This window comes from Ranitomeya imitator, chromosome 1 (assembly GCF_032444005.1).
Source record: "Ranitomeya imitator isolate aRanImi1 chromosome 1, aRanImi1.pri, whole genome shotgun sequence".
Taxonomy (NCBI): domain Eukaryota; kingdom Metazoa; phylum Chordata; class Amphibia; order Anura; family Dendrobatidae; genus Ranitomeya; species Ranitomeya imitator.
Window position 1 is genome coordinate 427,290,264 of NC_091282.1, and position 16,860 is coordinate 427,307,123.

Consider the following 16,860-nt stretch of genomic DNA (forward strand, 5'->3'; position numbering starts at 1 on the left):
CCCTTCCGAGCTCTCCCATGCGCCCAAACAGTGGTTTACTGCCACATATGGGGTATCAGCGTACTCAGGACAAATTGGACAACAACTTTTTGGGTCCAATTTCTCCTGTTACCCTTGGTAAAATAAAACAAATTGGAGCTGAAGTAAATTTTTTGTGTAAAAAAGTTAAATGTTCATTTTTATTTAAACATTCCAAAAATTCCTATTAAACACCTGAAGGGTTAATAAACTTCTTGAATGTGGTTTTGAGCACCTTGAGGGGTGCAGTTTTTAGAATGGTGTCACACTTGGGCATTTTCTATCATATAGACCCCTCAAAATGACTTCAAATGAGACGTGGTCCCTAAAAAAAAATGGTGTTGTAAAAATGAGAAATTGCTGGTCAACTTTTAACCCTTATAACTCCCTAACAAAAAAAAAATTGGTTCCAAAATTATGCTGATGTAAAGGAGACATGTGGGAAATGTTACTTATTAAGTATTTTGTGTGACATATCTCTGTGATTTAATTGCATAAAAATTCAAAGTTTGAAAATTGCGAAATTTTCAAAATTTTCGCCAAATTTCCGTTTTTTTCACAAATAAACGCAGGTACTATCAAAGAAATTTTACCACTATCATGAAGTACAATATGTCACGAGAAAACAATGTCAGAATCACCAGGATCCGTTGAAGCGTTTCGGAGTTATAACCTCATAAAGGGACAGTGGTCAGAATTGTAAAAATTGGCCTGGTCATTAACGTGCAAACCACCCTTGGGGGTAAAGGGGTTAAGTTAAAGGGGCCGAATAATATTGCACGCCCCACTTTTCAGTTTTTGAATTTCCACAAAATTTTTAAATAACCAATAAATTTCGTTCAACTTCACAATTGTGTTCCACTTGTTGTTGATTCTTCACCAAAAATTTACATTTGGTATCTTTATGTTTGAAGCATGATATGTAGGAAAAGGTTGAAAAGTTCCAGGGAGCCGAATACTTTCACAAGGCACTGTATATATTAGAATTTTAATGTCTTTCTTTTATAGAAACCTGGGGAAAGGATGCAATACCATCTACTTCGCAGACATCTGGAATCTCATACAGAAGTGACAGTGAACCCTGTTTATCCACAGTAATGTTACATTCTGATCTGCCTGGGAGTGCTACCAATCTATTCAATGATCTGAAAATTCACCCATCGTATATAATCAAGAGTATTACTATAGATAATGATTCAGTTGAAAGTAAGTGTCTTGTATAAAACGTTTCTCTATTTCTGTTTTATGATAGAAGATTCTTGTATTCTCTTTTCTGTACATAATGTGGGCAGCTGTTTGGTCTGAACTTTTATTTTGCTAAGTTTAGATATGGTTTACAGAAGCCATATGGCCCACAGATAATGAGATGACTGCTAAGAAGTCACTTAATGTTTTTTGCATGTAATATTTTATGATATGTAGCAGTCTGGGTTGGGTTCTGAGACATCCACAAATCAGTCACACCACTTCTCTGAAGAGTACAATGCTCAGAGTGGTGAACAGACACATAGACTATTTGGGGATTTTTTCACCTCATTGTATTGTAAGCTAGAACCAGGAGTGGAACAGTCATAGGAAAAGTATAAGGGCTTGCTCACATTAGCATATAATACGGAGGAGTGCAATGTGAGAAAACATCATTGCACTCAGACAAATGTTAGTAAATCAGTCAGTGCTCATCTGGGAGTTATTTCTCAGCTCTAATCAAATTGAGGAATAAGGCTGCCGTCACACTAGCAGTATTTGGTCAGTATTTTACATCAGTAGTTGTAAGCCAAAAACAGGAGTGGAACAAATAGAAGAAAAGTATAAGGCTACTTTCACACTGGCGTTTTTTTTAATACGTCGCAATGCGTCGTTTAGGGGAAAAAACGCATCCTGCAAAGTTGTTTGCAGGATGCGTTTTTGCCCCATAGAGTTACATTACCGATGCATTGCGACGTATTGACACACATTGCAACCGTCTTGCGACGGTTGCGCCGTATTGTGGCGAACCGCCGGGAGCAAAAAACGTTAAATGTAACGTTTTTTGCAGCCGACGGACCGCTTTTTCCGCCACCACCTCTCCGCACCTTACAATGGGGCAGCGGATGCGCCGGAGAAATGCATCCGCTGCACCTGTTGTGCGGCACAACAAACGCTAGCGTCGGAATGTCGGCCCGACGCAATGCGACGGGCCGAATCCGACGCTAGTGTGAAAGTAGCCTAACAGAAACATATGCACCACTTCTGCATTTATCACCCACTCCTGGTTTTGGCCCACCCACTGACCAAATTATGCTAGTGTGACGGCAGCCTAAATAGCAGCTTGCTGTGATTTGATGTGAGAAGCGGATGACACTTGACAATGCAATATTTATTTATTAGGTTAAATAAGTCTAAACACTAGTGATGAGCGAATATACTCGTTACTCGAGATTTTGTCGAGCATGCTCGGTGGTCCTCCGAGTATTTTTTAGTGCTCGAGATTTAGTTTTTCTTGCCGCAGCTGAATGTTTTACATTTGTTAGCCAGCATAAGTACATGTGGCGATTCCCTAGCAACCAGGCAACCCCCACATGTAATTATGCTGGCTAACAGATGTAAATCATTCAGCTGAGGTGAGGAAAACTAAATCTCCAAGCACTAAAAAATACTCGGAGGACCCCCGAGTATGCTCAAGAAATCTCGAGTAATGAGTATATTCGCTCATCACTAATGATTAGCCTTATTTAACCTAATAAATAAATATAAAACATAATGTGGGGGTCCCCCCTATTTTGGATAGCCAGCAAGGATAAAGCAGACAGCTGTAGGCTTATATTAAAAGGCTGGGAAAGGTCCTGATTATTGGTGTCTTCCCAGACTGAAAATACAAGCCCCCAGCTGCCCTAGAATTGGCACATAACATTAGATGCGCCAATTGTGGCACATCCCCTGACCTTTTTGGTTTCCGGGGTTGAAGTCAGCTGTGTAATGTCAGCTGGCATCAAGCTTTGTTGTTAGTAATGAAGAGGCGTCTATCAGATACCCCTCCATTACTAACCCAGTAAGTTTAAAGAACCACCCCCCGACTCTAGTCCAGTTTATTGAAAACAAAACATGAAAGACATAAAAAGAGAGGTAAGCAAATAAAAACAAGAAACAGTCCCTCATTCACCAATGTATTATTAAAAAATAATCCACACAGCTCCAATGTAATCCATGACGTTCCCACGACTTCCACCGATTCTGTACAGCAACCTATGGAGCGACACTCTGAAAACGACATTTCATAGACCACTTGTCGCACAAGCAATGATGTCAGTAATTCAGTAACGTCATTGCTCGTGAGACATGACCGGGAGTGACCTATGAAGCACTCCACAGGTTGCAGTACAGAATTCAAGCTGCCGACTCCCGCCAAATCAGGCGACTCTGAACAGTGGTGATGTCAGTAACTTCACGGCTCATCAGAGTCACCAAATCATGCTGCCCTCAATGACACTTGGCAACTTTGATGAGCGGTGTAGTTAACAATTACCTGCCTGTAAATTCTTAGCCCAATATGAAAAAATAGCCAAAGTCACGGATAATTTCTTTAGCTAATACTACTGCGCCCTCCTTTTCAGGATAGATGAAGTTCACAGTGATCAGACACCTATGGATTATAACGTGATGACATATCCTAGAGACACTTTTACTTATATATTTTTGCCAAATGCTACATTCTATTCATGATCTCTGACTTTACAGTGGACTTCACACAGTGACTAAGAGGGTATATTTCCATTTTTATTTGCTTCTATGAGCTAACTGTGAATGTAATTACAGGTCCAGGGAAACAAGATGAATCTTTCTTCAACAAGATTGGAATTTACACAAGCAAGCTAACCTCTTTGAATTGCTGGAAAGGCATGAAAGAAGAAACAAGGCAACTTGACAAAGGTTATATTTCCTGAAAACAAAAGATTGAGATTAGAAACACAATGTATGTCAAATGATATTCACATTTTTGTAATGATTGCACGGTCATAGCATGATAATTCTCATATCCATCTGCGTATACATAGAACAAGTGCAATCTGATAAAAAAAATCGGATTGCACTCTGACTAATGTTATTCACTGATTTAGTGCTCATCCACAATTTTTTTCTCAGCTAGAATCTGGATAACGAAAAATTGCAGCATTCTGCGAGTTTCCCCTTGGACGAGACTCACCAATGCAAGTCAATGAGTGCAAGAAAAAAAAATTAACAGCACACTAACCACCCATATGCTGTCCGATTTTTACTGATATATTACCATTCTCTAGCATCGAACACTGTAAATGGTCCTGTAAATGATTGCAGAATCTTGGTAGCTGCACACAATCAGCAACAGAAACAGACTCCATGAAGGTGGCATGAGGTCCACAAGCAGGCTTGGGCTGGCTCATAGGGTGACAAGGAAATCCACCAGTGGGCCCCTGTGTAGATCTGGGCTCCCAATCTCACTGTATGGACACTACTTGTATGGGCATTACTTGGCATAATTCACTTGATTCACTCTGTACAGAAATAAACAGCATCTCATCATTCATTAACCAAACTACCCAGTTTATTATTATATAGAGACTAGCTGAAGAGCCTGGCATTGCCCCTGCATAGTAACTAACTGTGGTAAGTTATAACAAATTATAGTTATAACAAATTATAATGATTATCCTCCATCCCATAATCTCATGCCCATATACCCATCATACATAACTTCCATCCCATAGTCCGGTGCCCATATACCCATCATACACATCCTCCATCCCTCAGTCCGGTGCCCATATACCCATCATACACATCCTGCATCCCATAGTCCCATGCCCATATACCCATCATACACATCCTACATCCAATAGTCCTGTGCCCATATACCCATCATACACATCCTCCATCCCATAGTCCCGTGCCCATATACCCATCATACACATCCTACATCCAATAGTCCTGTGCCCATATACCCATCATTCATATCCTTCATTCCATAGTCCTGTGCCCATATACCCATCATACATATCCTCCATCCCATAGTCCTGTGCCCATACACCCGTCACACATCCTCCATTTCATAGTCTTGCGCTCATTTTCCCATCATACATGTCCTCCATCCCATAGTTCCATGCCCATATTCCCATCATACATATCCTCCATCCCATAGTCCCGTGCCCATATACCCATCACACATCCTGCATCCCATAGTTCCGTGCCCATATACCCATTATGACATCATCTTCACCATGGCAACCATTCTGACATCATTTTTGCCATGGCAACCTATTATGACATCATCATCACCATGGCAACCATTATGACATAACCGTCACCATTGCAACCTATTATGACATCATCGTCACTATGGCAACCATTGTGATATAACTGTCACCATTGCAACCTATTATCACATAATCATCGCCATGGCAACCATTATGACATCATCTTCACCATGGCAACCTTTGACATCTTTGTCGCCATGCAACCATTATGACATCATCGTCGATACACACATACATACACACATACACTCCTTTTATATATATAGATATAGGTAAATTTGTGAATGAAGGTAGTGTAATATTTGGATACAGGTGAAAAGTAGGCCCCCCAAATCAATGTTACTGTGGGAAGTTGGCCCCAGTCAGACACTGTCCACAAGTGGGTGTTGTGCTTACAGCCCAACACAGTGCAGGGTGATTGGCATTTGCTAGAAAACACCAAGATTGGCAAATTCGACATTGGCACCCTCTTCACGGATGAGAGCAGGTTCACACTGAGCACATGTGACAGACGTGATAGAGTCTGGAAACACCATTGAGAACGTTTTGCTACCTGCAACATCCTCCAGCATGACTGTTTTGGCAGTGGGTCAGTAATGGTGTGGGTAGGCATTTCTTTGGAGGGCCACACAACCCTCCATGTGCTAGCCAGAAGTACCCTGACTGCCTTTAGGTACTGGGATGAGATCCTCAGACCCATTGTGAGAACATATGCAGGTGCACTGGACCCATGGTTCCTTCTGATGCATGATAATGCTAGGCCTTTTGTGGCTGAAGTGTGTCAGCAGTTCCTGCATGATGAAGGCATTGGTGCTATGGACTGGCCTGCCCGTTCCTCATGCCTGAATCAAATGGAGCACATCTGGGACATGATATCTCATTTCATTCACTAATGCCACGTTGCACCACAGACTGTCTGGAGTTGGCTGATGCTTTAATCCAGGTCTGGAATGAGATCCCTCAGGAGAATATCAGAACAGGAGAACAGCCTCATGAGAAGCATGTCAAGGCATTGTAGGGGGGTCATACAGGCAGGTGGAGGTCACATGCACTACTGAGCATCATTTCCTTACCTTGAGGCAATTCCACTGAAGTTGGATCAGCCTAGAAATCGATTTTCCACTTTGATTTTGAGTATGATTCCAAATCCAGACTTCTATGGGATATAAATTTTGATTTACATTGATCATTTTTGTTTTATTGTTCCCAACATATTCCACTATGTAATAAATAAATATTTGCAAGTGGAATATTTCATTCAGTGATATCTAGGATGTCACATTTTAGTTTAGTTTTTGGAGCAGTGTATATATTTAATTGCCGCAAGGGCACACTACCAATACACTATATACACGATGGTAATACATACACAATGGGCAGATATGCAAATACAATAGTTGTTGGACAAAAGATATAAGCAGATGGATCGTATCAACTACCGGGTTGATGTTCGACCGTGTGTATGCTGGGCCACAGGAGGCATGGCCTGCCAGCTGGGTTCTAGGTCCTTCACAAGACGTTAATCAACTTGACCCCCGCTTTCGAAGTAAACCGCAAGCATAGTAGAGAGTGAGAGACCACATGGCCTTACACTAGTATTTATCCCCTATGGTTCACTCCCCTCCTGCCCTCTTGGCTGAACCTAAACCCTTGTTTCTAGCAGCTAAAAACTCAAAAATTAAGATGAGTCATAACTCTTAAATGGATGGTCTTAGGAAGGCGGATTTGGCACCATCAGATCCAGCCAATACTACGTGTTGAGACTAAACACATCTTTGCTATCTGGTTTCTACTATTCTACTAGCCATTCTACGTATCTCCCTTTGGGTGCTAGAATGGATGAGGCCCTGGAAGCTGATCGCCATGTTCTGGAGATCTCAGAAATATACACGATGTACTGCTAGGACATATATATACGCTATATATATACGCTAGTATGTCCATATCTCATTCTGGAATTATGTTTCTAGCATGTTCTTTGGCATCTTCAGCATGACTCTATATTACTATTATTATTGTAGGGATTCGGACAGAAATCCGAGAGTGGACCCTCTGGGTCGTGACTCTAGAGCCCCCGGGGTCGAGCGGACCAGATGGAATCACCCCCTATACATGGAGCGTTAGGAGCAGGACCTCGGGGGAATGGAGACACAACAGCTAGAGCCAAAGGGACGACCCAAGATAGATGGAGACTACAGAGCTATTAAAGTGGCGGGGCATAAAAGGAAAACAGGACTTAACTGAAGATGACAGGAACACAGACGATGTAGAAGACGGCAGGACCACAGGACTTGGCAGGAGACGGCAGGAACACGGAACTGGGTAGGACACACAGCAGGAAGACGGAACTTGGCGGGAGACAGCAGGAACACGAAACTCGGCAGGACACAGCAGGAACACGGAACTAGGCAGGACACAGCAGGAACACGGAACTTGGCAGGACACAGCAGGAACATGGAACTTGGCAGGACACAGCACTGAAACAAAGCGAACACTGAGCAGGGAAAAGATATCGGAATAGGGGAGCCTAGGACATAGGGACACTGACGGCAGACAGTGCACCTACAAAGCAAAGGCGTCTTACCTAGGAAGACGCCGGGAAGAAATACCCGATGGGCGCCGCCATGTTGGAGCGGAGCCACCGGGTCGCGACCTCCCAGAAGGCTCTGCGATGGAGGAGACGCGACCGCGCATGCGCAGTGAGACCGGACGCCGTGAGCCGGCGAAGGAGGAAGCAGAGCGGCGCGGGACAGGATCGCTAGTGCGCCGAGGGATGAGAGAATCCGGGTAAGTATGTGCGGCGGTCGTAACAGTACCCCCCTCCTTAGTCCCCCTCTTTTTAAGGCTAGAAAGGAATCTTTTCATGATAAGAGGAGAATTGATGTTCTCTCGAGGCTCCCAGGACCTCTCCTCAGGACCAAATCCCTCCCAATCAATCAAAAAATAAGTCTTACACCTAACTACCTTTTTAGCAAGAATATCTTTAACATTAAAGATTCCATCAGAAGTACAGAGCTGAGGAGAGGGAGAGGTAGCGGAGTGAAAATGATTAAAGACTGCGGGTTTGAGAAGAGACACATGGAAGGCATTGGGAATGCGCAAAGAGGCAGGTAGCTTCAACTTATAAGAGACATCATTAATGCGACTCAAGATAGGAAAAGGGCCAATATAGCGAGGACCCAGTTTGCAAGAGGGAATTTTAAGCTTGATATAGCGAGAGGAGAGCCAAACTTTATCACCCGGAGAATATGGCGGAGCATCCAAACGCTTCTTGTCAGCAAACTTTTTCATATTAAGGCTAGCTCTCTCAAGAGCCACTTTGGTCTCATTCCAAATCGTAGAGAATTCCCGGGACAAGAAATCCGCTGCCGGTACCCCCGAGGAAAGAGAAACAGGAAGAGGAATGTTCGGCTGTTGACCATAGACTACAAAAAAAGGAGTTTTGGAGGAAGACTCGCTGGGAAGATTGTTATATGAGAATTCGGCCCAGGGGAGAAGAGAGACCCAGTCATCTTGGTGTGCGTTGGAGAAATGTCGCAGATATGTAGTTAGAACTTGATTAACTCGATCCACTTGTCCGTTGGACTGAGGGTGATAGGCGGAAGAGAAATCCAAGTTAACCTTTAATAGACTGCAGAGAGCTCTCCAAAAACGTGAGGTAAATTGTACTCCACGGTCTGAGACGATATGATGTGGAAAACCATGAAGACGAAAGACTTAGTGTAAAAAGATCTTTGCCAACTCTGTAGCGGAAGGCAAACCAGGCAATGCGATGAAGTGAGACATCTTAGAGAACCGATCTACAACAACCAAGATGACAGAGCAATTCGAGGAACACGGTAGATCAGTGATGAAGTCCATAGCTATATGACTCCAAGGGACGGAAGGCACAGGCAGAGGATGCAGGAGACCGGAAGGAAGCTGCCTAGGGACTTTATTCTTGGCACAAGAAAGGCAAGAGGCGATGAATTTGGTGACGTCTTGTCGGAGAGATGGCCACCAGTAGTGCCGAGAGATAAGAGAAAGTGTCTTCTTGACTCCTACATGTCCTGCAATTTTGGAGGAGTGACCCCAACGTAAAACTCTCTCCTTGTCTTGATTAGCCACAAGAGTCTTGCCAGGAGGAGTTGAAATCACTCTAAGCGGAGCAAGAGTGACGATCTTCACAGGATCAATGATGTGAGCCGGAGAATCCTCAATGTCCTGAGGCTGAAAGGATCTAGAAAGAGCATCTGCTTTGACATTCTTATTTCCGGGTCGGAAATGAAGTTCAAATTCAAATCGTCCGAAGAATAAAGACCATCTGGCTTGTCGTGGATTTAGTCTTTGGGCAGAGTGAATATAGGCCAGATTCTTGTGGTCTGTGTAAATGGTGAATGGATGAAGAGACCCCTCAAGAAGATAACGCCATTCTTCCAAGGCTAGCTTGACAGCCAATAGTTCTTTGTCCCCTATAGAGTAGTTACGCTCAGGGGCGGAAAAGGTTTTAGAAAAAAAACCACAGGTCACCAAACGTCCGGACGAAGATTTTTGCAGAAGTACAGCTCCAGCTCCAATAGAGGATGCGTTGACCTCAAGGACAAACGGTCTATTAGCATCAGGACGATGAAGCACAGGGGCAATGGCGAAACTTTGTTTGAGGGCCAGAAAGGACTCTTCAGCCTCAGGGGTCCAAAGACTGGAGTTGACTCCCTTGCGAACTAGGGCAGAGATAGGCTTGGTCAAGGAAGAAAAATGAGGAATAAATTGTCTATAGTAATTGGCAAAGCCAAGAAAACGTTGGATGGCTTTTGTTCCAAGAGGACGAGGCCAATTCAGGACAGCAGAAACCTTCTCTGGATCCATCTCTAAGCCAGATCTTGAGACAATATATCCAAGGAAGGGAAGGGAAGATTGTTCAAAGACGCACTTCTCAATCTTAGCGAACAGATGATTCTCTCTTAGCCTTTGCAGAACACGACGGACATCTCGCCTGTGAGTGGAGAGATCCGGAGAAAAGATGAGAATGTCGTCAAGGTAAACTACGACTGAGGAGTAGAGAAGATCCCGAAATACATCGTTCACAAATTCCTGGAAAACCGCAGGGGCGTTGCAGAGACCAAACGGCATAACCAAGTATTCGTAGTGACCGTCACGAGTATTGAAGGCAGTCTTCCACTCATCGCCTGCACGAATACGAACCAAATTGTATGCGCCACGTAAATCCAATTTGGTAAAAATTTGCGCACCCCGAAGACGGTCGAAGAGTTCCGGAATGAGTGGCAGAGGATATTTGTTCTTCACCGTGATGTTGATTAGGCCTCGATAATCAATGCAGGGACGGAGAGAACCGTCTTTCTTCTTCATGAAAAAAACCCTGCTCCGGCCGGAGAAGAAGACTTGCGAATGAATCCTTTAGCAAGATTTTCTTGAATGTACTCAGACATAGCTTGAGTCTCAGCAGGAGAGAGAGGATAGATTCTGCCCCTGGGCGGGTTAGTTCCAGGCACGAGATCTATGGGACAATCATAGAGACGGTGAGGCGGAAGACCCTCAGCCTCCTTCTTGTTGAAGACATCAGAAAAAGCGCTGTAGACACAGGGTAAGGCGGGAAGAGAAGAGGAAGGAGAAGAATTAGAGGAAAACCCCACAGGACGCACCGGCAGCAGACAACGTTCCCGACAAAACTCACCCCAGCGCAAGATATTGCCATTGCGCCAATCTAAAATGGGCTCGTGGTTCCGTAACCAAGAAAGACCTAAGAGCATAGGATGAGACAGGCCTGCTATAACATAAAATGGAATTCTCTCCTTGTGCAGAGCCCCAACTTGAAGTTCCACCTCAAGTGTTACTTGAGTAATGGTCTCCTGTAAAGGTTTACCATCCACAGATGCAAGAATCACAGGAGCCTCTAAGGTTTTGACTGGAACGGAGAATTTCAAAACCTCTTCCAACCTGATAAAATTCCCTGCTGCGCCCGAATCCACATACGCATCCAAAGAAATGCCCTTGCCCACAACATGCAAAAGAACGGACAAAGTAAGGGGTTGAGAGGGGTCACACACACCTAGGGAGGCCTCTCTTACCTGACCTAGGCGGAGGAGTTTTCCGGACGTTCAGGGCATGAGCGCAATAAATGAGCAGCACTCCCGCAGTAAAAACATAACCCCTGAGTGCGCCTCTCTTTACGATGTTGTTCGGACATCTTAAGATGGTCCACCTGCATAGGTTCCGGTGCGGACGCCTGAGAAGAAATTCTAGGCTGTGGGCTGAGTGGCTTTCAGGTGGCAGGAGAAGGACGAAGAGATCTCCGCTCGCGGGTGCGTTCTTGGAACCAAAGGTCAATACGGGTAGCTAAGGAAATTAATTCCTCCAAAACTGTAGGGGTGTCCCGACCAGCTAACTCATCTTTTATGCGCCCAGAGAGGCCCCGTCAGAAAGCACCCATCAACGCCTCATTGTTCCAGCCCAAATCAGAGGAGAGGGTGCGGAACTGAATAGCGTACTGGCCTACGGATAGCGATCCCTGATGGAGAGAAAATAGAGCTTCGGTAGTAGAGGCCAGACGTCCAGGTTCGTCAAAGACAAGACGGAAAGTCTCTAAAAATTCAGACAACCGGGAGACTAGGGGATCGTCTCGCTCCCAGAGTGGATTAACCCATGCCAAGGCGTCACCCTCCAGATGGGAAATCAAAAAAGCAACCTTGGACCGATCCGTTGGGTAATGCTGGGGCAGAAGCTCAAAGTGAAGACGGCATTGGTTTAAAAATCCACGGCAGGATTTAGGATCCCCATTGTACCGAGGCGGTTTAGCCAAGCGGGGTGGAGGGTGGGAAGCAGGAGCAGATGTAGAAGTGGCTGTCTGGATAGAAAGCAGCCGATCGTCTATTGAAGACATATAACTAAGAATATGGGCCTGGGTGTCACGCTGCTGAGCTAACTCTTGCTGTACGCCAACGAGTAGAGCAGCGTTGCCAGGATCAGAGGGCAGGAGCGAAGACAAGGGAGAATCCATAGATTTCAAAAAGGACATTATACGGGACTGATTCTCCCGCAAAAAAAGTAGCTCTCTTTGCGCAGCAGAGGCCCCAGCGGGGTCCATGGCCTTTGCTTACTGTAGGGATTCGGACAGAAATCCGAGAGTGGACCCTCTGGGTCATGACTCTAGAGCCCCCGGGGTCGAGCGGACCAGATGGAATCACCCCCTATACATGGAGCGTTAGGAGCAGGACCTCGGGGGAATGGAGACACAACAGCTAGAGCCAAAGGGACGACCCAAGATAGATGGAGACTACAGAGCTATTAGAGTGGTGGGGCATAAAAGGAAAACAGGACTTAACTGAAGATGACAGGAACACAGACGATGTAGAAGACGGCAGGACCACAGGACTTGGCAGGAGACGGCAGGAACACGGAACTGGGTAGGACACACAGCAGGAAGACGGAACTTGGCGGGAGACAGCAGGAACACGAAACTCGGCAGGACACAGCAGGAACACGGAACTAGGCAGGACACAGCAGGAACACGGAACTTGGCAGGACACAGCAGGAACACGGAACTTGGCAGGACACAGCACTGAAACAAAGCGAACACTGAGCAGGGAAAAGATATCGGAATAGGGGAGCCTAGGACATAGGGACACTGACGGCAGACAGTGCACCTACAAAGCAAAGGCGTCTTACCTAGGAAGACGCCGGGAAGAAATACCCGATGGGCGCCGCCATGTTGGGGTGGAGCCACCGGGTCGCGACCTCCAAGAAGGCTCTGCGATGGAGGAGATGCGACCGCGCATGCGCAGTGAGACCGGATGCCGTGAGCCGGCGAAGGAGGAAGCAGAGAGGCGCGGGACAGGATCGCTAGTGCGCCGAGGGATGAGAGAAGCCGGGTAAGTATGTGCGGCGGTCGTAACAATTATTATTATTTATTTATATAGCACCATTGATTCCATGGTGCTGTACATGAGAAGGGGTTACATACAAATTACAGATATCACTTACAGTAAGCAAACTAACAATTACAGACTGATACCGAGGGGTGACGACCCTGCCCTTGCGGGCTTACATTCTGCAGGATGGTGGGGATGTAGACAATAGGTTGAGGGTTGTAGGAGCTCCGGTTTTGGTGAGGCGGTAGGTTCAGTAGTGGTGAGGAGGCAGCAGGGTCAGTGCAGACTGTAGGCTTTTGTGAAGAGATGAGTTTTCAGATTCCGTCTGAAGGATCCGAATGTGGTTGATAGTCGGATGTGTTGGGGCAAAGAATTCCAGAGGATGGGGATATTATAGAGAAGTCTTGGAGGTGGTTGGGTGAGGAGCGGATAAGTTTGGAGGAGAGAAGGAAGTCTTGGGAGGACCAGAGATTACATGAGGGAAGATATCGGGAGATTAGTTCAGAGATATATGGAGGAGACAGGTTATGGATGGCTTTGTAGGTCAGTATTAGTAATTTGAACTGGATACGCTGAGGGAATGGGAGCCAGTGAAGAGATTTGCAGAGGGGAAGCGGAGGAGTAGTGAGGAGAGAGATGAATTAGTCGGGCAGCAGAGTTAAGGAAGGACTGGAGAGGTGCAAGGGTGTTACCAGGGAGGCCACAGAAAAGGATGTTGCAGTAGTCAAGGCGGGAGATGATGAGGGCATGCACAAGCATTTTAATAGATTAACGGTTGAGGAAAGGACGGATTCTGGAGATATTTTTGAGCTGGAGGCGACAGGAGGTGGAAAGAGCTTGGATGTGGGGTTTGAAGGACAGGGCAGGGTCAAGGGTTACTCCGAGGCAGCGGACTTCCAGTACGGGGGGAAAGTGTGATGTCGTTTATTGCGAAATATATGTCAGGTATGGAAGATCTATGAGATGGAGGAAAGATGATGAGTTCAGATTTGTCCACATTGAGTTTGAGGAAGCGAGAGGAGAAAAAGGAGGATATGGCTGATAGACACTCCGGGATTCTGGACAGCAGAGAGGTGACGTCAGGGCCAGAAAGGTAGATCTGAGTGTCATCAGCATAAAGGTGGTACTGGAATCCATGGGACTTTATGAGTTTTCCCAGGCCAAGTGTGTAGATTGAGAAGAGTAGGGGTCCTAGAATAGAGCCTTGGGGGACTCCAACAGAGAGAGAGGGTGGGATGAGGAGGTAGTGTGGGAGTGGGAGATGCTGAATGTGCGGTTGGAAATGTATGAGGAGATCCAAGATAGGGCGAGGTCTTTGATGCTAAATGAGGACAGGATCTGTAGTAGGAGGCAGTGGTCAACTGTGTCAAAAGCAGAGGACAGGTCTAGAAGGAGGAGTACAGAGTATTGTCTGTTAGCTTTGGCTGTAAGTAGATCATTAGTGATCTTGGTCAGGGCTGTCTCAGTTGAGTAATGGGGGCGGAAACCAGATTGTAGATTGTCAAAGAGCAAGTTAGATGAGAGGTGGGAGGAAAGTTCAGCGTGGACGTGCTGCTCCAGGAGTTTGGAAACGAATGGGAGCAGCGATATTGGGCGATAGCTGGACTTAGCTGTTGGGTTGAGGGTTTGCTTTTTAAGGATTGGCGTGATTGTGGCATGTTTGAAAGCAGAAGGGAAGGTGCCAGAAGTTAGTGATAGGTTGAAGAGGTGGGTTAGGGATGGGATAAGAGTGGTGGTGAGTTTGGGGAGGAGGTGGGATGGGATGGGATGGGGTCAAGCGCACAGGTGGTGAGGTGCGATTTAGAGAGGAGACAATTAAGCCCCCCTTCAGTGATCTTGGAGAGGGAGGTTATGGGGTTTGGGCATTGGTCTGGTATACAAAGGGGTTGTGGTGGTTGAACAATGAAGACTTGCCTTGTTTGGTCTATCTTATTTTTAAAGTGTGTGGCAAAGTCTTCATCAGAGATGAGGGAGGTTGGAGGGGGCAGTGGGGGGCGAGAAGAGAGTTAAAAGTTTCGAATAACCATTTGGGGTTCTAGGATAGGGAGGATACGAGGGTTGTGAAGTAGACCTGTTTAGCAGAGGTGAGAGCAGATTTAAAAGGGAGTGTTGCCTGTTTGAATGCAAGCAAACCATTCTCCTGCTCTGTGCTTTCACTCACAACCTTTGGAGACTTGACCCCCCCTGCTGGGCTAGATACCAGCTTTCTCCTTGAGGCTTTGAGAACATTGGACTTCCTGCTGAGTCTCCCTGATGGACAAAGGAAAAGGGGTTTTTTAATCCCAGGCCAAATAGGACACAAATGATTGGCATTAAATTATATCTCCAATATTCTTCACATAAACTCTCTATATAGCGCTCTTCCAGCATTGTATATACAGACAACAGGGAGGCAAAACTGTAATTTATTTTGTTTATTCACTTTATAGCGTCATTAATTCCACAGCACTTTACAGACATCATCATCACTATCCCGAATGGGGCTGATCATCTAGATTACCTATCAGCATGTTTTTGAAGGTTGGGAGGAAATTCACACAAACACAGGGAGAACATACAAACTTCTTGCAGATGTTGTCATTGGTGGGATTATGAACCCAGGGCCCAAGTGCTGCAAGGCTACAGTAATAACCACTGAGCTACCATGCTCTAATAAACCATCTCTACATTCTCCGACTTTCCAAAATGTCATTGCATTTTCATATGCTGAACACTCCAATGTGTTAAGACATTGGACAGTCTGCAAGAAGTTAAAATTACAACAGTAAAACAATTCTGCTTCATTATTCCAATTTACCATAACAATATCTTAATGTTTATATATTTTTGCTCATTTTGCAGATATTCACAATTTTACAAATTCTTGTTTGAATGAAGGCCATGAACTGTCTAAGTGTCAGACTAATGAAGGGCAAGCATATATTCCATATGAATTTGCAAAAATGTATATCACCAAGGTAAGTATTAAAGAATGAAAAACTAAAATGAAGCCTAAGTATTTAATAACTAACTCCACCCAAAATTTGACAGCTTAGGTGCCATTAGTTTACCCTACTGATCAGCTATGTCCACCTTATTTCATCTACCCCTCGCTGTGGTCTGTGAAATGGCAAAGATATGGAAAGCTATATGATGGGAAGTAGGACATTTGGCTTTAACCTTAGCCATACATTAATTTTTTGGTTTTGAGTTGACATATTGGTCAGGTGTTGTGTTTCCAAGCACAGATTTGTTAGTGGAACTGACTCGAAATTATTTGATCAACACAATGACATTGTTTGTCTGAGATGATCAGCTGTACAGACCTACTGCTGGGTGCCAATAAAAATTAGTGGAGCAGAATATGTTTCTTGCCATGGGTATTGTTAAAACAAAAGTCTGCTCTGCCCCCAATTATTAACTTGTGCAAGACCAAAATATACTTGATAATAACAGCCATGGAAAGGGATTGACAGACATAATTTTAAATATGAAAAAAAGTTACTAGTGGAGACACATCTGAGCAATGGATCTCTTTGATCTCTTACACCTATAAGTATCAGTGATATGTCAGAAGATGTCTGAAGGAGTACAATTTCTTGAAGTTCATCTCGTTAGCTTGCCTTGTTAAATTGCTGGATCTGCGTCCAGTAGCTATGTCCTTTCCTTGCTTGTTCATTTCTGGATTAATTCTGAAGTTACACAGAAGACACTTGATCAGAATCTTCGCTATG

At 44.9% G+C, this 16,860-nt stretch overlaps 1 protein-coding gene across 1 annotated transcript in view; it reads left to right on the top strand.

The window, feature by feature from the left end:
* The first annotated feature begins 1,047 nt into the window (after window positions 1-1,047).
* The window catches only part of LOC138657848 (uncharacterized), a 50,017-nt gene continuing 34,204 nt past the window's right edge, over window positions 1,048-16,860 (top strand). The window contains exons 1-3 of the mRNA XM_069745478.1: window positions 1,048-1,224; window positions 3,811-3,924; window positions 15,989-16,104. Coding sequence (XP_069601579.1) covers window positions 1,116-1,224; window positions 3,811-3,924; window positions 15,989-16,104 — 339 coding nt within the window. The 5' untranslated portion in view covers window positions 1,048-1,115. The remainder of the gene's footprint in view (window positions 1,225-3,810; window positions 3,925-15,988; window positions 16,105-16,860) is intronic.